Consider the following 21,875-nt stretch of genomic DNA (forward strand, 5'->3'; position numbering starts at 1 on the left):
GTCTTGTGATCGTAAATAATAAAAAAAAGTGGTGTACACTGTAAACATTGTGTGGGAAATAGCTTTAGACCAAAGACAATAGTAATAGTATAGTGATAGAAAAAACTGTTTGTCTCAAGATTTTTGACAAAAATTTTGACAGGAATGTTAATACATCAAGACAAGGAGTGAAAAATATTTTTTTTGTATTATTTTATTTAGATAATATTATTACAAACTTTGTTATGGATATAAAATTAAGGTGGCCTCATTGACATGGACAGGCGAGATTCAATGCGAATGATTTTCATGGTGTTTTCTATGACATCATGTATAGCCTGGTCATATGGTTTATTCCAGTTGCCGGATTTACCAATGTTCCGGAAAAAGACGCGTGTAAAGCAAGCGAAAGACAACAGGTACGATCCCTACAAATATAGAAAAGATAATTAGTATTTTTCGTTTTTAAAGAAAATAGTCCTATAACTACTGGACGGGTATTTGTGGCACAAAGATAAGCTCAGATATATCTTCAGGAGTGACAAAGGATATGTTATTTGAAAGTTTTCACGTGAGCGAAGCCCAAGACAAAAGTCTTTTAGTATAATTTTAAGAGAAGTCACTTTATGTTTACTATTGCTAATGTTGGAAGTGTTAAACTGTCTTATGGCGGGTACCTTCTTGAGTAAGAGGAGAGACACCACCAGAGGTCTCATAAAAGAGCTTCGCAAAGTGCCACTATTTTGTCTTATTCAAAATGAAATTGCAACTGTAACTAGAGATATCTACTATATTGTTCTTAAATGGGGTCTTCAGATCATACTCATTACTATTGGGTCTGTCTCCCCTGAGCGGATATTTTTTTTCTTTGTATTCTACATGTTTATAATCTAAAATACATACTAATGTAAGGTCAGTAAAAACAATATTTTTCTTACGTGTTCTTCCCGATAAAATTAACTCGCAAGTAAAAAAGTATGTAAGTATCTCTTAATGAAATGTCAAATTTTCAGAAATGACGGTGGAACGACTTCAAAAGGACCAGAACACGTAGGAGTGGAAGCCGTAAGCAGTAGTATCAGCTTTGAACCCTGAACTTGGTCTACCCGTATTTTGGTTAAGTGTCTGTTAGCACATGTCTCAACTCTGTTATTTAATAGATGGCTAGTTTATTATTTTTAATGGCTGCTTTCATTTAGTAGGGAATAGAATACCTGTATTTGTGAACTCCTAAATATGCCGCCTCCGCTGAACTATGAAAGGTAGAAGTGTCACGCCAAAAAAATCCTGGCTTAACTTCGCGAAATAATGCATGCCAAAGGTCTTTAAACTGAAGACACTGTAAATTGAACAGATAAGAAAGACCGGACAAATTGGACAGATTTGCCAAAAATAGGGCCAAGGAGTTACGAAGTGTAGTAGCTGAAGTTGCAACTGGGATAACGCAAAGATGAGGGAAAGATGAGAGAGAAAACACCAGTAAATTGACGCCAATGCTAGCGCGATACAAGCAAGATCTGCGTGTTACCGAGATAAAAATGCTGGGTGTGGGAAGACCGCGTAAAGATCTTCATATTCGTGACGTAATATTAGTAAATAAATAAAAAAGAAACGCCTTCGTTGGTATTGAGGTTTGCCCTATCAATATCGAATCAATCTTTGCTTGACATTGCTTAAGATGATGACATGGATGAGCTGGGGATGGCGAGGATGGGATAAAGTGTAGAGAAAAATATCAAAAGACCGGACACCAGGTGGCAAAACAAAATGCTGGAGATGCAACCAGGAACACACAAAGACAAGAAAGGATTATCCGCGTATCTACTTAGTCTGTTACAACCCCAACAGGAACAGTACTTATACCAGATCCATGACATGCACGTATGTGAGTTTCAATAACATTGAGTAGATAAAGCTTGCAGAGGTATGTTATGTAAGAAACGAATGTGACAAAGAATAACATTTTATTTACGATGATAATACAAAAATATAAAATTTGATAAAAAAAAATTGTGATTGTAGGAAGTGCCTTATAAGTTTGACATGAATGTTTCTCTGGGAGGAGATAAGTATATAGGAACACCGTGGGTTCAAAAACTATGCACCTATGAAGAAGCCATAAATTTCACGCGATCTATTTTAAGATCTTACGTATAGAGAAATCATCTTTTAATTATGAAGTCAGTCTATCTATTTAATTAAGTTGATTTCTAGTGAATTAATTAATGGATTAATTAATAATCAGGAGAGAGAATATTACTTAATTGGCAACTAATAAAGTTTCTAAGCTAGCGGCGAAGGTCCAATAATATGAATTATACTCCTGGCTTTAACAGTAAAAGATAATATCTTCAGGAAACCTACACAGTCAACTGGATATGTAACCATTAGGTTAGGTTCTTCAGCAAGGTCTCGGAGGTCAGACGGGCATTGCTTCTACCAAACTGGCCCACACCACGATCTTGGTCATAGGCAGGTTCATGACAGGACGACCATAAGAGGACGTACCCTGAACTAATGCCAGGATGATGGCTCCTGGATTTGAACCGGTTGCCTTCTCCAAGTGTGGAGCCAAAAGAAAGCCTTAGCTTTAAACCTTTTTAAACTAAGGATTCTCTAAAGATAACGTGAACGACTACTGGGACTAAAATGTCTCTATTCTTCCGTAGAGCGTAAATAAATTCAGGAAATGCATAAGGCATACTCTGGGTAAATTATAAGAAAAAAATTGGACATTGTGTCAGACACACATAATTTCAAATGTCACGTCAAAAATGTGAGTCACAGTAACAATCCGATTTAAGGAGATGAGATAGTGGCTTTAGTCAATAAATAAATAAAAATGAAATATGATAAAATGATAGCAGACTTAGCTATATTCACAGGTTCATTTTATGTGTCCTACAAGGCGATGAGACGGTTTATCGACAAATTTCGGGAAACAGGCGAGATTATGGGGAGTGACTAACCAAAAAGTAAGCTGATACTGATGATTATTATATTTTAAAAGATAAATAAGAATAAATTAGGCAGAAGCTTTGATCTACTCGTATTTCCATCTTACTCAAATGCAAAGTGAGTTTAGCCTAAGCCGACTAAGGGATAGGGTTATAAACTTGGGATTAGGCGATGGGCTAGACCCTTGTTACCATTTGAATCTCAACTCTATCATTAAGTCAAGTAGCTGAACGTGGCCTATTGGTCTTTTCGATACTGTTGGTTTTGTTTACTCCGCAAGGGATATAGACGTGATAATACGGATGTATGTATATTATCTCACTCACCCAGTTAATTTTGCTTTCTACGTCCTCTTAATCTTAATCACGGATAAGTTACATACATATAGTATATAGTCACGTCTATATCCCTTGCGGGGTAGACAGAGCCAACAGTCTTGTAAAGACTAATAGGCCACATTCAGCTATTTGGCTTTATGGTAGAATTGAACGGATACGTTCTATGTATAAATAAATATATACTCTAAAGAGAAGTCCGTGATGTGCCTTTTGCCCATGATCCTGGATTGGATAAGAAAGTTTTTTACAAAAGCGACAATTCTCACCTCAGCAACATTTGCCTTATTGGATTGTATGAATGTCATAAGTCGCCTTTAACGACATTCATGGGAAAGAGATGGAGGGAGAAACTTTGTTTTAAGAACCTGCAGATGAATGAAATGACCTCTGAACCCCAGAAATTATACAATATGTTTATGAAAAGTCCCGTCACCCATCCCCCGATGAAATGCAAATATTAGTATGTCAGACGATCCTCAGATAGATAACAGTTTTAAAATTAGATTTTTTCCCTAGTTTTATTTATTGCTAGCAACCTGTCACTATTCGAATCTCAATTCTATCATTTAGCCAAATAGCTGAACGTGGCCATTCAGTCTTCAAGACTGTTGGCTCTGTCTACCCCGCAAGGGATATAGACGTGACCATATGTATGTATGTATGTCTTAATTTTACTGGTTAAACTTATTTAAGAATTAAAAAGGTTCTATTTAATTTGAAAGAATATTCCTGTCAATTCTCCATCAATGATCACAAAATTCATCTTTAAATAATGTCATAGCAAATAGTATTAGGCTAAAAAAATGAAATACTATAAAAAACTGTTGATAGACGCTGCCGTGTTCAGCACATCGTTTTATGTGTCCTATAGAATAATGACTGAAATCATAAACAGACATCGACGAAACAGGAACAGTTTGGAGAAGTAGAAAAATGGGAACAAAGGACGACCAACCAACGGATTTCGAAACAAACGGAGCAGTCTGCGAGAAAAAAAGAAAAATAATCAAAACCAAGGTAAACAATGATAACTATCTAAGATAGGTAGGTTTCTAACAAAACCTAACCTTTTAGATAATTTGAAGATGGTTAAAATAAAACGAAATAGCATTCGTACATATAGTTACGGCTTTATCCCATATGGTGGAGACAGAGCTAGCGGTTTTGAAAAGACTGAAAGGCCACGAAATAGATAGATAGACTCTTTATTGCACCATAAGAAAAAGAAAATCAGAAAAAAACAACTAATAATATAGTTTTATTTACAATCTTCACTAATCTTGACCATTCAATACTCGATCTTCTAAATCCATAAAACCCAATACTAATATATTTCATGGGTCGCGGATAAACTTATCAAAAATCAGATGTGGTGTGACTAATACCAAAGGTGTGCGAAACGCCCCTTTTATTTCAATGGCAAACTAGTTTGTTACCCAAGTTATTAAGTTGAATATAAATTTAAAATCAAATACAATCACTGGATGAATATAGACGTAGATGAACGTGTTAATGTATCTCTTAGAAAGTGGGAGGAAAAACTTGGCACGCTACATTACAGATACCTACTGTCAATGGCTTGGAATACATCAATTGCTGAAGTGTATTGATCTGAGAAATCATCATCATCTTCTCTAATTTATGATAATCCTTAAAGATCATCATGTTTAATCATAGCCTGATATGCAAATGATCTAAAGTTGATGCTATTTGATGGTTGCTCATGGTTGCAGACAACTTGAAGAGTTATAAGTTGGGTGGAAAGAAATTTATAAAGATGTTCATAATTATTTATTCTAGCAATAAATTTGAATATTACATTTATAATTATTAGCTAATTTCTTTGCTTATCAATAATGTAGGTGTTATAGATCAATCTTGTTAGATATAGCTAGTCTAAATAAGACATCATCTGCCCAATTTGGCAAAATTTTGAAAATGGCAAAATGTGCAAAATATTCCAATTACTACATTACCCTTTTCCGTCTTTTCCTTCCAGGATACGTATTCAGCGGCTGAGGGGGCGGTATGTGGTAGAAATATGGCGGAGAATACATGACGTCTTCCAATCCCGGAGCGAGGGGCGTCGTCCGCGTTGGTACCATCGACCGCACCGTTCCGTACATGTTCCTATGACGCCCTTGATTCCCATACATGTTCATCATCACACAACACTGGCTCTACGTTAAAAAAAAGAGAAAATAGCGCGCGAATTTGAAAGTAGAACTTATTTTTTTAAATAAAAATAAGCCACTGTCCGTGAGATTTTTATTTTAAGGTTGGAACGAGATGTCTAATAGATGAATATTTATGCAAAATATTTAAATCTATAGTACCCCGTTTTTGCAAGGATCACAGCATGTTTGTAAACGCGAGTCGATGCTGGGTTGTTACGGTTTGAAATGCGTTCTGTGATCACTGACGAGATGCAATCACGCTCAAATTACATTTAATTATCATATTTTATCTGCTTTTTCCAATAGCCTACATGGAGCGAGACGCATCGACATAGTTATGTTTGAAAAGGGGATAAAAACATGCGCACACGCATGGCACGCGCCGATCCACACGAGTAACTTTAAAAAGTTGTCATCTAATGTTTTGTGGGTGTTTAACTGCAGATTACGCAGAGCATGCTTGTTTAAACATTATAAAATCAAATCTGATCACTTAATTGGGAATTGAAGATTAAGAGCAACAACAATTTATGACTGTTCAGGATTCAATGGATCATCGTTGTTTTTTGTCTGCCTACTTGCTTTATGATTCTTCAATTTTTGTTTTGTTTATAAACTGGAGTATAAATTATTAACATCCTACTACATAACATAATTATTCGATCAAAGCTTAGTAAGTAGACACTTACTAGCTTTGCTCATCAGAAATCGTCACTATCTCTGTAAAAAATACCTAATTCCGTGGTTTCAACTGTGCTTTAAAGATAAATCGGCCACCCAAATTTCACTTCGTGTTACATACATACCTACCTATATCCCTTGCGGGGTAGACAGAGCCTCTAATCTTGGAAAGACTGCAAGGCTACGTTCAGCTGTTTGGTTAATGATAGAATTAAAATTCATTAAAATAGTGACAGGTTGCTAGTCCATCGCCTTAAAGAAGAATCCTAACTTTATTAGCCTATCCCTTACGACATCCATGGGAAAAATCTGGAGAAGTCCTATACTTTTTTCTATTGGTGCCGGTTTTTTTTTATTTTTCACAATAATTACTTCTGAATCTGCCTAGTTCATTACTTGCCATAATTTCCGTTTCATTACCAGATGTGCGGCGATTGTACCGAAAAATTATATATAAACTTAGACTAATTAAAAATAACTAAGTAGGTATATGCTAGGGCACTAGGTACCTTCTTATTTCTAAAGAAATTTCTTCAAGTAGGCTCACCAGCAGTAATTCTATCATCAGATCTAAACATAATGTTTTCATGTTTAAAGATATTGAGCAAATTCAACATACTGCAATTTCCCGAAAATTCAACTATGTGGTCCAGAAAGTATTGTCAAATATCATTGCAGTAGTTTCAACAAATAGGTAGTGGCATCTCACGGAGTTGTAACAAACAAAGATGAAGCGCGACAAGCACATGAAATAGTTTAGTTAATACAGCTGCTTTCTGCTTCTTGGTTGCTTTGATACGGTTTACTACTACTTTACGTACTTCGAGACTTGTTTTCGAAACACTAGATGGCGCTGATGGTAGCATAGTGATAATAGCTCAAATGAATGAAAATTTAAAAACAACGAAACATTTTTATTATTGTCTTTGAAATTTAAATTTGAATAACAAACCATAGACTCATTTCAATATTTTTTAACGATAGTCGACCTCAGCATTAACCGTCATGCGCTTTACGTTTAATCCGTCAAAATGGCTGTTCAACGGCAAACACATTTCAAGTTTAAAATGTAAATAGACAACGATATTTGAGATAAAAATACATACGTAGTTTCGCTAACATACAAGTGATGGCAAGGAATATATCAAAAGCGTTTTTCACGCTAATTTTCGAGAAGGTCCATTGCAGCTCTTTGGCAGGGCGTGACAATGGATTTGGCAGTAACTACGTATGGGCAGGATCCTTGGAATCTGGTCTTCAGATAGCCACTCATCATAAAAAGCCAATAATGGTTATAATACACAAGTCGTGGTGTACGGCATGTAAGAAACTGAAACCAAAGTTCGCAAATTCGCCGGAGATTCAATCTTTGAGCAAACACTTCGTCATGGTGAATTTGGTTGATGATGAAGAGCCAAAATCACATGGTTATTCACCAGACGGTACTTACATACCTAGGTAAGATGCAGACTATACGTATTTCCCACACACATTAGTACGTTCCTACGACTGTAACCTAAATCAGAGTATGGGTGGTCTTTTCGCTAATTTGATGGGATAAGGCATCAGCCTTATTAGAATGAAAAATATGATAGAGTTAAGACTCATACATATATACGTAAGACTCATACCTATAAAGGTTCTTAAATAACCTAAATCCCCAACATTCTCTGATGCTTATTAAATTTTTTTACCCATTTTGCAGAATACTCTTCATCTCTCCTTACGGCACCGTAGACCACGAAATTTACAACGAAGAAGGAAGCAGCCAACACAAGTATTTCTACAGCAAACCAGAACAAATCGCAAAGTCCATGAAAAAGGTCTTGCAGAAGTACAAACTTGAAACTTTTGACGTATGAACACCGTTCCAAATCTTGATATTTATGGTTTTAACGCTGCAAAATCTAATGTGGCCGTATCTCTTAATGATATCCAGAAATCAAGTAATTATGATGATAATGTAACTCATGAAATTGATCAAGAATTCATTCTTTCCAGGAAGATCTTTGAAGAATAAATCTACTGTAACGCAGGCTTATATAATTCGACAATAAAATTTTACCAAACTATGTTTATTTATTAAATTTTTAATAGCGTCATTTGATACTGTACTGTGACCATTCTTTTACCTTACGTAGACGGTAAGCCGTTTTAAAGAACTAAGTCAACCCTAATCTATTAACTTACTGGGCTCTTTTGAGTCATATATATAGATAAAAAGTAATTTTAGAATATACTTACTGAAAGTTTTAAATTTTCTTATGAATAATCAGATTTTGCATTTTGTCAAAATTATATTTAATTATCTACTTTAGAAGCAGAAGATCTGCTCCCGTAATAAAAGACTACCAAAAGCATATTTTAATTTCCCATCCCATTGTACTCTATAATGGTTACAAAAATGCAATTCATGACTCGCATAGCAGTGCCATCGCCGAATCTTATACTAAAGACTAGGCTAATATAGAGAAGTGACTTACATCTTCGACGACCGGTTCCACGTACATTTCCATCGTGTTGTTGAGCGGAGGCAGCGGCATTGGCGACGCCGCCGCCGAAGACCTTCGAGAGATGCTGTTGCACGAACATTGTGATACCGAACGACGAGACCGGGGAGATTCCCTGGGGACAATAACAACAAAAACCGTTAGAAATGATTGATTTTGTTTATTGACAACTAGCTTTTACGCGGACATTTCATACATACTTATATGTATGTTTTACTCTTATCTATACTAATATTATAAAGCTGAAGAGTTTGTATGTTTGAACGCGCTAATCTCAGGAACTACTGGTTCGAATAGAAAAATTATTGTTGCGTTGAGTAGACCATCTATCGAGGAAGGCTTTAGGCTATATAACATCACGCTGCAACTATAAGGAACAACTAGAAAGAAAAGGGGACAATTATTCATCCTTGAGGGCTTCAATGATGCCCAAAATAACTATTCCACGCGGACAAAGTTGCGGGCACAGCTCACACGTCTATATTATATCCCTTATCACGTTTATATCCCTTGCGGGGTAGAGCCAGCAGTCTCAAGAATCAAAGGTTACGTTCAGCTGTATTATAATGATGTAATTGAAAAGAATCCTAGTCAGTCGCTTTTTAACGACATCCATGGGAAGATATGGAGTGGTTCTTTTCTAAAGAGCTGGGAACGTACTATTTTGCGAGGGGCTTCCCTCTAAATATGGCAAATACATATTTATTTTGTAATTATTTAGACACATCTCCCAATATTAGAAATAATATTGAAGAAAAAACAGGGAATTTAAAATAGAGGCAGCTAGCTTTCACAATAAACATTTTTGTTTGTTTAGCCATCGATAATCGGATTAATTCCTACTTCAATCCTAATGGTTCTGATGAATTATAACAGCTGAAGAATTTGTTGTATTTTTTAAAAATAAAGCTTAGGTGGTCGATATTTTCTCTTGAACAGTCGATTTTTCTATCGATTCTGATTTTATCATAACAATAATAAAAATCTTTAAGTGTATTAGGTATCATATCTCTATTACATACTACTTATAAGTACTTCTTGATAAGATTGATATAAAAAACCTAAAAACGGGTTTACCGTTTGGATCCCTAATAATTGACCTATCGCGGTTATCAGTACCTAGGTACCTACCTACCGGCAATACACCTAATATGCACAAACTTTTAGTAACTTACGTTAGTTGATAACTAAAGAAGGCTAAAAATACTCAGTTAACATTTTTTAAGATTTAAGGAAACACATGTAAGTAAATACATTTTTCATACTGCCTATAGACCAATTTTTTTTTGTTGTGGTGGAACTACGAGAAAATCAAATCCCATAATCTCACCAGTTTGGTGAAATGGTATCAGAGATAAAACGCGAATCTAACATTTTTACAGAGCCACATATATAAAATTACCTTCTATTTCTCCTACACACATGTTGCGTCGTCCGATCACATCGGCATCTTACTGGCACAAAATATCCAAGTTGAGGCAGAGGAGCTGGTTCCAAGGAGTCACTTGAATCACTCCACTCCGGTTGGCTGAACGGATCGATGTCTAAAGCCGTGGGCATAGTTTTTGAATAAAAAAATAAAAACTTTAGTGATGTTCCTTCTTTTCACATGTTCCGATTTCGAATTTCCAACGAGCAAATAAATTTAGAATGATTTTGGCGCCACAAAATTAGCTTTCTTTTTAATTTGACTCACTGCGACATGGACAGTATTGTCTTACTCATTCGGTCTTGATTGGATCACTTCTTAATTTAAACACATTATCACTTGAACTCGTACAATATTTATTTGCATTACATATCACTGCTATTTTTATTTCAGTCTTACACGCGTCTTGTCACTGCCACTAAATGCCGTTTTGTATTAATTTTAACCTGATTTTTTGATATCTGTTGTAAACAATTTCGTAGATAAATATTTGGGTGCGTCTGGCTCGGCAATTAGATCAAAACTGTAAATGATATCTTTTGATAAGATTAACTAGGAATTATATAAAACTATTATTAATACATAACTGGGACAAAAACTTAGTTTTATTTTAATACTTACCTACTTAAAACGTGTTTAAAGCAAAGGTAGCCTATGTGTTATTCTGGGTCTTCAGCTACCTACATACCAAATTTCATGGTAATCGGTTCAGTAGTTTTTGCGTGAAAGAGTAACAAACATCCATACATCCATACAAACTTTCGCCTTTATAATAGTAGTAGGATTAGGCATGAAATGTCTGTGACATTCAGCTAAGATTTATTTTATTATATAATAATTGAATATTGCCCATTCTAGTCATAATTATACTTCTGTTAGGAAAATGAAATAATTAGTCAAATTAAAAATAATCTCAAATGTATGTACTTAATCACCCTTAATATAATTATTCCAACATGCTATAATAAAATTAATTATGAGATATGAGAACAAACATCAATCCACTTTATCACTAATGAACTAACCGAAATAACCTGTCCCGACTAAAAGCGGTGAAGGAGGGCCTAGTCTATAAAAAAGTAACCATAGTTCTGTGATTTTGTCGGGTGCTTGCCATAGTAAAGCAACTAAATTAGAAGTGCCACTACGTCTACAAATAGACGAAGATTTGATCAATATAGATGAAATGCAGAATTTTCTTAGTGTTGGAGAAAAAATCTTTTCACTAAGTACAGCCTGCAATGTTTTATTTATTTATTCATTGACTGAAATTCAAAAGCTCACCTTATTTTACTTTAAAAGTTTACTTTGTCTTTATTTAAGTAAATATAAAATAATCGTCTAATCTTATTACTGAAGTTACCTTTTTGAATATTGGATTACCCTAAACTTCTTCGCAAATTATGGTCCTTCAATAAAAATCGTTTTTTTAATAACTTCATTTTATATCCCAAGGTCTTTTAAAATGTATCGTCATTCCAGGCCGGACACAATTTATTATATTGAAAGTGGACATTCTATTCTTACTTATTGTTAGATACGTTCGGGATCCTCATCCAGAAAATCAGAAACGTGAGGGCACGCACATTCCTAGTGGGAATATTTTTTACCCTCAATGGCTCCATGACTCACAAAGCGCCGACATAATGTAATTATGAATGAACATTAACTTTTTGTTTTGAAACGAATAGAATTCCTTGACTTTAATAGGAACGTGAGTTTATTTTGGTAGAGTTCGAACTATTTGTATTGTGGTGTTACTTATTATTTCCTATAGTTTCTTTCCAGTAAGTTTTTCTACTTTTCAAAAAATTTCTTGGAAGGACACTTTTTAAAACTGTCTCGCATAAGGAACTCAAAGAAGATCAGTTGCTCAACATTTTATTCGGTTCAATAATATGATTCGCAACTTTTGAGAAAAAAATATTTATTCCTTTATGATTAATTCAATATACGTTAATTCCGCGAACAGCAATAACTTATCAGCTCGGTTCAAAAATACCACTACCTGCACCTACTCCCCAAGACCATTCTCAGTTAGTACCAATAATAGTACAATAAATAAACCAAATTCATGGCAATTTAAAATGTTTCACCATATCATAAGGTCCATGCTATTTAACATGCTGTGGATCATTTGTAGGCTAGCCACGTCTTCTTGAAGCTCGATGAACCGGGTTAACTATTTGACACACTGTAGGCATTTTAAATAAGGGAGCCACTTCCTTTTTTGGCGAGTTATTATTACCAAACCAGAGAAAAGCTTTATTGTCAAACCTCAGTGTGAACTTATTGATGAAACAGTAACAATGTTAAAGATCTGAGGAATTTAAAGTTCGGAGACAAAATTTTCCTCGCCATCTGAGTTTGTTATAATTATCAGAAAATCATAGGTTAAGAAGACCTATCAACATCTAATAAAAAAATGCTACCAAATACATATATAATATAATACTCTTTCGAACTCTTTTAAAAGTCTTGATCACCGTCACTACGAGCATATACTTACATGACCTTATTTAAGGTCTTGTCTCATACTAACATACACACATTATCACGTCTTTACGGGGTAAATGAAGCCAACATGAAAGATGAGTCTGGAAAAGACTATAAGACTAAATTTAGCTGAGTGGCTTAGATATTAGAAATATAAGTTCTCTCATAGAAATAAATATGTATGTATGTATATCTCTTTGGTACCTCAAATCTGTAAATGAAACCTGTGAGGTCCACAAACAGGGTCCTGCCGAAGCGTGGGCAGCTCCTACGTATGGTAAGGAATTTCTTTTGTAAACACCGCACGAATTTGGTAAACGTTTTTGATGCGTTTATGAACATTCTGTTACAGAATAAGGCCTAAGGTAAAATAATAAAGAGAGAACAAAAGAAAATTAATATCCGATTGAACCTTGTACATAAAAAGATTGATGGGATTAAGATTGTGGACTTACTGGAAGAAATGCCTGAAAAAAATTTTCTTTAATCTTAATTTTTCCTGATTTTTTTTTTTGTTATACTTTTTAATACCTTTATTAATAAATAAAATAAATGCTTTATAATTAATTGTAATAATAATAAGAAGTTAGCAATAATAATAACTGATTTAACTGCTTCAACAACTCTTCATTAAATGGATCAATAACAATTTAGACAATTGTAATACCGATGATCTAAACCAATTGAATTCTCGCACGTCGACATTTTTAAATCTTGTCACAGGTATGCGATTAGTCACTGCACACAAAAGGTTTTTTGTTTAGCCAACAGAAACGAGACAAATAAACAGACGGACGGACACTTGAGCTCAGAGCTCAAAAGTCGCGTGGGATTCAGATCTATTGATGGACCGTCCAATGACCGCTGACCGCATTATGTTCTGTAGGAAGTATAGCAGCAAAGTTACGATATTCACTACGGGAGACGGAAGGAGAAAAGAGAAGAGAAATAATCAGTTTAAAATTACTATATTATTGGACATAAAATATAAATATTTGACAATAATTAATAATATTGATATTTTTTCCTAACTGAAAAATTCTATCATAAAGCCAAACAGCTGAACGTTGCCTATCAGTCTATTCAAAGCTGTTGGCTCTGTCTACCCCGCAAGGGATATAGACGTGATTATATGTATGTATGTATGTAAACAAAATCATGGCAACCTTTGCTATGGCGTACAAGAAGGTTGCCTACATTACTTTAATTTAGAAGTACATGAGCCTATGATTAGAAGGGAGTAAATGGAAAATCTTTCGATTGAATGTCATATCTACTATAAATGCACTTAATTATTTCTTTTCTATTTTCAACATCCAGAATTCTAAGGAAAAATATTTCAAAAGAGACTATTGTCTCCGAAATTTAACCTGAGGTTACAAGTAGGGTAGCAAAGAAGAGGGAGATAAACTTCTAACCTTAATTATGATCTTTTTAAATTTGAAATAACTTTTATACGAATCAATAATTTAACAATTGTAATCAAAGTAATTGGGACACCTAAACATATTAATCTAGCTTACATAAATAAAACTTGACATATTTTACTCAAAAGACAGCACAATAATAAACATTTATGCGTCATCGAATGCGAAGGTAAACGAGCAAACAACAGAGCTTTTGTAACATTTTGTAAACAAAATAAACAACAATTGCCTTGTGGTTCCCGGCACCAATAAAAAAATAGAATAGGACCACGTCTTCTCTTTTCTATAAATATCGTAAACTACTAAAGGACTAAAGGATAGGCTTATAAACTTGAAATTATTATTTTGGGCTGCTTCTCTTAGGTGCTAGCAACATGTCACTATTTGAATCAATTCAATTCTATCATCAAGTCTAAAAGCTGAACATAACCTTTCAGTATTTTTAAATTGGTGACTCTGTCTACCCCGCAAGGGATATAGACATGGCTTTATGTATGTGTATGTAAACAAAATATCAAAGAACATTATAAGCTAAAACTTTTGACGTTAGTTAAATATAAATAAATAAATATATACGGGACAAATTACACTGATTGAGTTAGCCTCGAAGTAAGTTCGAAACTTGTGTTACGAGATACTAACTCAACGATACTATATTTTATAATAAATACTTATATAGATAAACATCCAAGACCCAGGACAATCAGAAAAAGTTCTTTTCTCATCATGCCTTGACCGGGATTCGAACCCGGGACCTCCGGTGTCACAGACAAGCGTACTACCGCTGAGCCACAGAGGCCGTCCTCGCATTGTTTTTTTAGGGCTTAGAAATGGCGATGCAGAATTTAATTTAGAACATATCTGGATTTGACTTGAGTAAACCATACCGTAATACGATTAAACATTATAAATACTTTTATACCAAAGCAATGAGACAATACAATGATGAAGTGAGACTAAATAAACATAAAAACTCCAGTTAACTTCTTGTTAAAGAGTCCTTTTAAAGAAAAGAGCGTCATTCACAAGTTCCCATGCTACTACAAGATCTTCAAGAGCAATCTTGGTAAAGACTTCTTTATGATCTTATTCATAGAGTTGTAATTCCTATGGATCAACTTTTATGAATCATCGAACATTGATCCCAATGCGTACTCCACTTAAGTGACCAGTCTTATTGTATAATGTCATAAGCTGCCAATGTATGTAAAGGTACGAGTACCTTATAACAAAGCTGTTAATAATACTGCGACGTTGATAATTTCATTTATAATCAAAAGGTTTCTTTAGAATAACCGACCTAGCTTTCAGTCGTCCATTCATCAGCAATCTAATCGTGGCTATGTTCTAGGTATTCTAAACTAGTCTGTAACTGTCACATGCGCCGGCACACTAAAAACAAAAGCGAAAATTTAGAAACAGTGCCACAAATATACTCCGGTCTCGGTGGCGCTTACGAGCTTGTATTGAATAACTACAGTAATGGGTCATGAAAATTGCAATGTTTGGGTATTGGGGTCTGAACTTAGTCTGCGTATTTGAAAGCGAATTGATTTTTTGAGTCTTAGTCAGTGGATGTAAAGGTAAAGTTAATTAAACCATGTCAAACAAATTTAGAGGCTTTGAAGTGATTTGAAACTCATGATACTAGTAGGACTAGATTATGCCAGCTGTTCTACCCGTGTGAAATGAATGGAATATTAGGATATTCTCACCTAATGCAAAAAATGCTTTATTGTACCAATATGTTAATCTAGATGCGATTTGACAAAGTGTGTACTATGTAAAAGCCGCCTTAATTGCTTATGTTTAACTGTAAGTAATATATGTAATAAGACTGGTTTCAAGTTCACTATCTCAAATTGATTATGTAGGTCAAGATCTAAAACATTGAGACAGTATTAGTTGAGAGATCAGTTAAAACAAACTGATTAATTCGGCCCACATGTCAGTCAAATACAATCACGGAGTATGCTGTGAGTATGAGTAATTTTCGAGTCATGGAGATGGCTTGACATGACTGGACTGTTACTAATGATAGCAAAAAATTAATGTGGGTATATTTGTTTGTGTAAGAGAGAAGTTTTTTGTACGTCTATATAGACAAGATATTATTTTTTCAGCATTTCCATATGAAATATGTATACTACAATGTCAATAGTAATAGCACAATTCAGTTTTAAGAGCGCATAGATCAAACTATTAAGGGTTAAATTTGCCATTGGATTAGTCCCCAAAATAACTGATTAAATTTAATTTATGTTGCCTAGATCCCCACGAATGTCCAACATTTCATATTTTTTACGGCATATTATATCCTGAAGTCTGAAAAGTTCCTTTATTTGTTTATACTTGTGCAGTTAGAAATTACAAATCATAAAAATATTACCTATTTCACAAACTTACCGTACTTCTCAAATTCTAACGTGTCAAGTTCAATCAAGTTGATAGATGGACACAAAAAAAATAAACTAAATCTTAGATCATCGTTCAACCCTTTGCCGCCATTTTTAGAATTGTCGAGCGATCCAAATACTCGGAAGGCATTGAAAATGAACGCTTCATTACTCTTTTTGCTCAAACACGTGGCTTCATTTTTTGCCCAACCTTTTTTGCTTTACCCTACGCTGTTGACCTTAGATTCCGCCTATAACTAAACAAATTAGAAGTGAACAACATCTAGTTAGCTACACCTACAGATTGCATTGAAATTTTAAAAAAATCTGATACCTACAACATTGCTTTTGTAACGCAATGTACCTACAATGTTTCCAATTAGGTCTTTTATTTTGTTTATAGTCAGTTGAATATAGATTACTATTTCACATTTTTTTCAGTTTCTACGAGCTATTTTAGACTGATGTTCCAATTTCTGGAATTTTTACGTCAATTATGAACAACATTTGTCATGGTTCCTACAACGAAAATGGTAGTTTTATGAATTATGGTTTCAACATCGTGTTCTGAAAATAAAAGTTATTTAAGTGTACAATCCTGTTTCAGTCGCTATATACAATTTTTATGTCGAGCTGCTAATATGTGATCTCTCGACATTCACGACATTCCGAATAGACCTTCTGCCAGAAACCAAGCTAATCTATCACTATAATCATTATAAATTTTCATTTATTATACCTATATGTTACGAGTATTTCAATGTCTAATCTATATTACTGCAACGTTTCGTTAAAATGTGCATTTTAAAACAAACTTTCGCATTTATAATATTAAAAGGCTATAAGAAAATTACTCAGTAAAAGCTAATTTCAAAGTTCGATAATGTGTTGATGAATTTTATGATAGGATACCAACTAATTTTAACGATTACTTACTCAACGACAAATTATTTTTTTATTTATAAAATGTTAATAAACTTCTATACATTCATGCAATGATCAAGCCCAATCACCCGCATGAGTGATGTCGTAAATCATCTCAATTGATTTTTATTTCGGCTGCAGATGGACCGTTTGATATTGGGAAGCAATGAGGGGAATATTCTAACTACACTGTTATCTTTCCGCTTTATGTATTTCGACAATTTTATTTCTAATACCATTGAATTATGGAGAATATGTATAATAAATGTAAAATCTTGCGAAACCAGTACCGTAATTAGAAAATGCTTTTTTTACAATTTTTCGATTTCAAAACAACAACCTAAACTAACCAACTCTAAATTGGTTCATCAGAAATGCTGTTTTACAACAGCTATTTAACCTAAACTAGCATTAAGGGAATGGGAACACTGAACATACATACACACTTCCCATGCATTATCTTCATGTATATTAATGCGATTATAATTAGTAAACAACGCAACAGTAGAATAAGCTAATCAACGCCATGGGAACGGATTGAAACTATTCATTCATTCAGTCATATAATCACGTCTATATCCCTTGCGGGGTAAACAGAGCCAGCAGTCTTGAAAGACTGACAGTTCAGTTTGCAGGCTAAATGATAGAATTGAGATTCAAATAGTGACAGTTTTCATATTCATTCCTTTGGCCTTTGTACTAGTTCTGTGTTCCCTGGGGAAAGGTCATGTGTCTTTTTTTTGTTATAGATTTAAGTGTATTTGATTTCAATCTGCCTAGGGCAAGATGAGGTCTAAGATGCCCGCAAGCTCAAACAGTGCCTATTCAGTCTTGTCTTAAAAATCCCCAAGGTGTATGTATCGGGCAAAATAGATGCAGGGAGGGAATTCCAAATATGTTCCAAGTTCCAAGTTTGTAATAGCGGTTCAGGAGTAGGTAAGTCAGGTGATTCAATTACACGAGCGACTCCTATCCTAACTTTGGCTTAACCAAGTTGATGACCGAATTTTTTAAAATTATATGAACTTATTTCAGATTATTTATAAAGAAATGTTATCTTTCTTTATTGACAAATAAATTTAAGGGAAGATAGTTTGACTTTAGCCCATAATTTATAGTGGGTCTTCACATAATTTATAGGTTTATCTCAGTGTTGTGACAAGTTTTATGAGACACACAAACATTGCTATATTTAAAAGGCAACAAATGGAGATTTAAAAGTTACCATACGTTACAATTCCATGCATATTGTAAAAGTTAATCAAGAGAAAGGCTAAAAAAGTTGGGCTTATTCTTTTACGCGGTGTAAGTACCTACTAGAAACCTCACTTCACTATTTGAATCTCACCATTAAGCCATTATAGCCCTTCAGTCTTTTTTGAGACTTTAAGACATTTCAGTCTGTTTGGGACTGTAGGCTCTGTTCACCCCTGAGGTTTACCCCGGTAGAGACTTAAAATAACCATTCTTCTGGAGAGGCCCGAGGACTGCCTACGACTACGATCTGTGACAACGTTGTTGGAATCTTTACTAATATTACAAAAGCGATAGTAAGTTTGTTTGTTACCTCTTCACAGTTAAACCACTGAATCGATTTCATGAAATTTTTAACGCAGTATAGATTTTTTTTAAGTGGACAGAGCCGTGGACGAAAGGTAGTCAATTATATGCCGAACTTCGCCAATACTAAAAAGAATAACAAACTGATTCTAACATCACAAAATCCTATATTTAAAATGCAAACAGACAGACAGACGGGCGTGCTATATCCGTAACATTTCCTACGTTGACAACTTACGCACACTACGAAGAACAACGGTTCTCAAACATACAATACAATGCAATGGACAATAAATTACAGCACGTTAAAATCATTGCAGCAAAAAGCGACCTTCAAAAATCCACGGGAATAGGAAAAATAATATTTTAAAATTATAAAACAAAAATAATTACTTCAACAATTAAACAGATGAAATAAATACATTATTACAAAATCTCGACTTCGAGTCTAGTCGTGAGCAAACTTTGAGAGGCACTGCTGTAGACAAATTTACGTGGTCGAGTGACAGTCGTAGAAGTGTTTTTATAGTGTCAGGAAATGGAGTTATGTTACGACATTTTTGGGATTACCCGATCCCAATTAATCTTAGATTTGTAGAAATAGAAATGCCACGTAACTACCTCCTAGTGACTTTTTGTGAGGTGTCTTAATGTCTTATTACGTTACATGTAAAGTAGGTACTGAGCGGATCGATTGATTGAGCTTTGAAAAAACTGCTAAGATCTCTCTAAAAAGAAAAAGTTATTTAGAATTGTCTCTATTGAAGTTGTAGAAATGACGTCGAAAGGTTTACTCTTTGAAAATATATTTTCAAATTGAAAATAAACTCCAATTTGGCACAATTATAACCCGTCGTACACATCCATCATCTGAATCCACCGGATCTATCATTCGTGCGCTTAGCGAACGGAAATTGTCGCAAATGAAAAGCATCGCCGACATAGAATGCCGAATAATTTAAGATTATAGAAGTGGCTTACTAGTGGCATTTCTTTTGTCATACTTTATATTGCTTTAGTCACCAGACTGTTTCAAAATATCAATAGCAGTTTTTTGCAAAACCTTAAACTATTTGTAAATTGAGTTGATTTAAGTTATTAATGAAAAACTGTAGGTATGTAAAGCGTAAACGACTTCAACCAAATGAAAACCGACATGGACTTTTATCCGGGATTAACGTTTTATCAAAAAAATTGTAATGCATCTAAAATTGCAGATTTTGAAGTTGACAAAACACAGAATAGTATTAACGTACTAACAGTTATATTCTCATCCATTCATAAATTTACGAATGCGTAAAACACGTTTGACTCGACAAGATTCCGTCTGGTCGATGTCTGCTTGTCAATATTGCTATTGAGGAACTCCTTAGTTTTGTAGTTGACACCGCCGATTGGAGATTTTTATAAAAATTATCAAAATTAGAATTCGTTTTAATTTTTTGGTAGTTAGGTAGAATTTTATGATCAGAATAGAATTAAAGCAAATAAAAGTACAGTGCCTTAGAATTAGGTAATTGAATGTTAGGAATAGTTTTCTTGAAAAATCTAGACACTGTTTTCACAGGAATTTAAGAGAAAACGATTCATTTGTCTAAATATTGATTTTCCCAATACACAAGATTCTACTTACCTGAGATTTCTTACTTACTTCTTATATACGTATCTTTTGTTACCAAATGAAGCGACTCGTTGATATTGTGCGCTATTAAAAACATTGGCATTAAGAAGAGTTATAAGAATATTAACTGTATTATTTCAAATGTTGATTCCATAAAGAAAAATAAATTTCCGATTTCGATTTATTTTCTATTTTACGATTAGGGAATTGAGGTTATCCTTTCAGTTAATCGAGTACACTTGGTCATTACCGAATCCCGGTTGCAAATATTTTCCCAGCTGACGTTGGACGCAGGTCAACGAATTGTGTTGTATTTATAAACTGTACTGTTTTCATTAGCGTTTTGTATTGTCTAATTGTCTAAACACATTATTGTTTGTTATTATTCTATTGATAAGTTAGCTCATTCTGTATTGCTTTTATTTGTTTGGTTTAAATCATCACATAACTATAGTATTTGCTCTTGTCCCAAAAAGAGTAATTTGTAAATAAAGTCATGTTGATTTTTTTGAAAAAGCGCAGTGGTAATTTTTGCTGAAAATTTAAGCATTAGATGACCTCACTGCCAGATAATCCACGTTATCAAAACAAATGAATATGCACACGCACTCTGACAAATTTCACTTTCGTATTCGAGTTCGCTCGTAAATTTTCGTAACACACTACAAATTAACTAAAATTTATGTTTTTTTTTGGTCTATGACATTTTCTGGACTGGTAATAATAAAATAGGAATAATTCTAATTTCAAAATCGTATTTGAATTTCGAATTAAAACGACAAGCGGTCGCGCCCCGACGCACCGCGCCGCTTGCATAGACTGCCGCCTTTTCGGCCGCCTGCCAAAGATTCCACGGCTGAAAAGATATTTATGTGGATATGACCATTCAGTCAGTTGAATTCAGATATACGGACAACTTCCAGAAATGGAGGATATCCGAGGTACATATATAAAATTACATTACAAATATAAAATTACAGATATAAACATTGCAAACATTCTTAGGTTTGCATTTTTATATTACTTTTCCCATCCGTAATGTACAAAAGTCGCAAACTTTAATGTAACTGAATCTCAAGAGTATTTACTTAGGTAACTTTCATCTACAGCGAGAAGCTTTTGAATATAAACCTACAATTTTATGCAATGGCGTGAAGTTACCGTAAACAAGAAAGTTGGACCAAAGTTACGAGTATTGGCTCGGAGTTGTAGGTAATGTGATTGTATGTGAATTTTGCACTTTAGTTGAGTGAAAATTTGCTAGTGTGTTATATACCTAAGGAACTTTATGAACATCACCTTTTTTCTTTTGTTAATTTGTATATTGTATCTATAGAAAAATATATTTTTTTTTACAATATTCTTCTATATTTTCTGTC

General features: G+C 34.1%; 2 protein-coding genes and 1 long non-coding RNA gene across 8 annotated transcripts in view; 2 read left to right on the forward strand and 1 right to left on the reverse strand.

Moving 5' to 3' along the window:
* Positions 1-21,875, reverse strand: part of LOC106131571 (tight junction protein ZO-2) — an 84,287-nt gene that overhangs the window by 39,081 nt on the left and 23,331 nt on the right. For 4 of the 6 annotated variants that reach the window (XM_013330700.2, XM_013330697.2, XM_013330703.2 and 1 more), the window contains exon 3: positions 8,617-8,758. In XM_013330700.2, the coding sequence (XP_013186154.2) occupies positions 8,617-8,758 (142 nt within the window). Of the gene's footprint in view, positions 1-5,251; positions 5,441-8,616; positions 8,759-10,045; positions 10,583-21,875 lie in introns of those variants that run through there. The other 2 variants (XM_013330698.2, XM_060949834.1) reach the window with 2 other exon arrangements.
* On the forward strand, positions 2,800-5,356 carry LOC106131576 (uncharacterized). The gene is made up of 3 exons (XR_001228519.2): positions 2,800-2,954; positions 4,171-4,292; positions 5,275-5,356. It is a non-coding gene; the product is annotated as an uncharacterized LOC106131576 (long non-coding RNA).
* LOC106131573 (thioredoxin domain-containing protein 12) lies at positions 7,212-7,998 on the forward strand. The gene is made up of 2 exons (XM_013330707.2): positions 7,212-7,591; positions 7,839-7,998. The coding sequence occupies exons 1-2, from the start codon at positions 7,263-7,265 to the stop codon at positions 7,993-7,995; spliced, it is 486 nt and encodes a 161-aa protein (XP_013186161.1). The 5' UTR covers positions 7,212-7,262; the 3' UTR covers positions 7,996-7,998.

This window comes from Amyelois transitella, chromosome 20 (genome assembly GCF_032362555.1).
Source record: "Amyelois transitella isolate CPQ chromosome 20, ilAmyTran1.1, whole genome shotgun sequence".
NCBI classification, from domain to species: domain Eukaryota; kingdom Metazoa; phylum Arthropoda; class Insecta; order Lepidoptera; family Pyralidae; genus Amyelois; species Amyelois transitella.

Bases quoted from the DNA above. Each gene is read 5' to 3' on its own strand.
- LOC106131573 (XM_013330707.2), top strand. From the start codon at position 7,263: ATGGCAAGGAATATATCAAAAGCGTTTTTCACGCTAATTTTCGAGAAG. The intron at 7,592-7,838 runs GTAAGATGCAGA...CCCATTTTGCAG, and splicing joins GACGGTACTTACATACCTAG to AATACTCTTCATCTCTCCTT.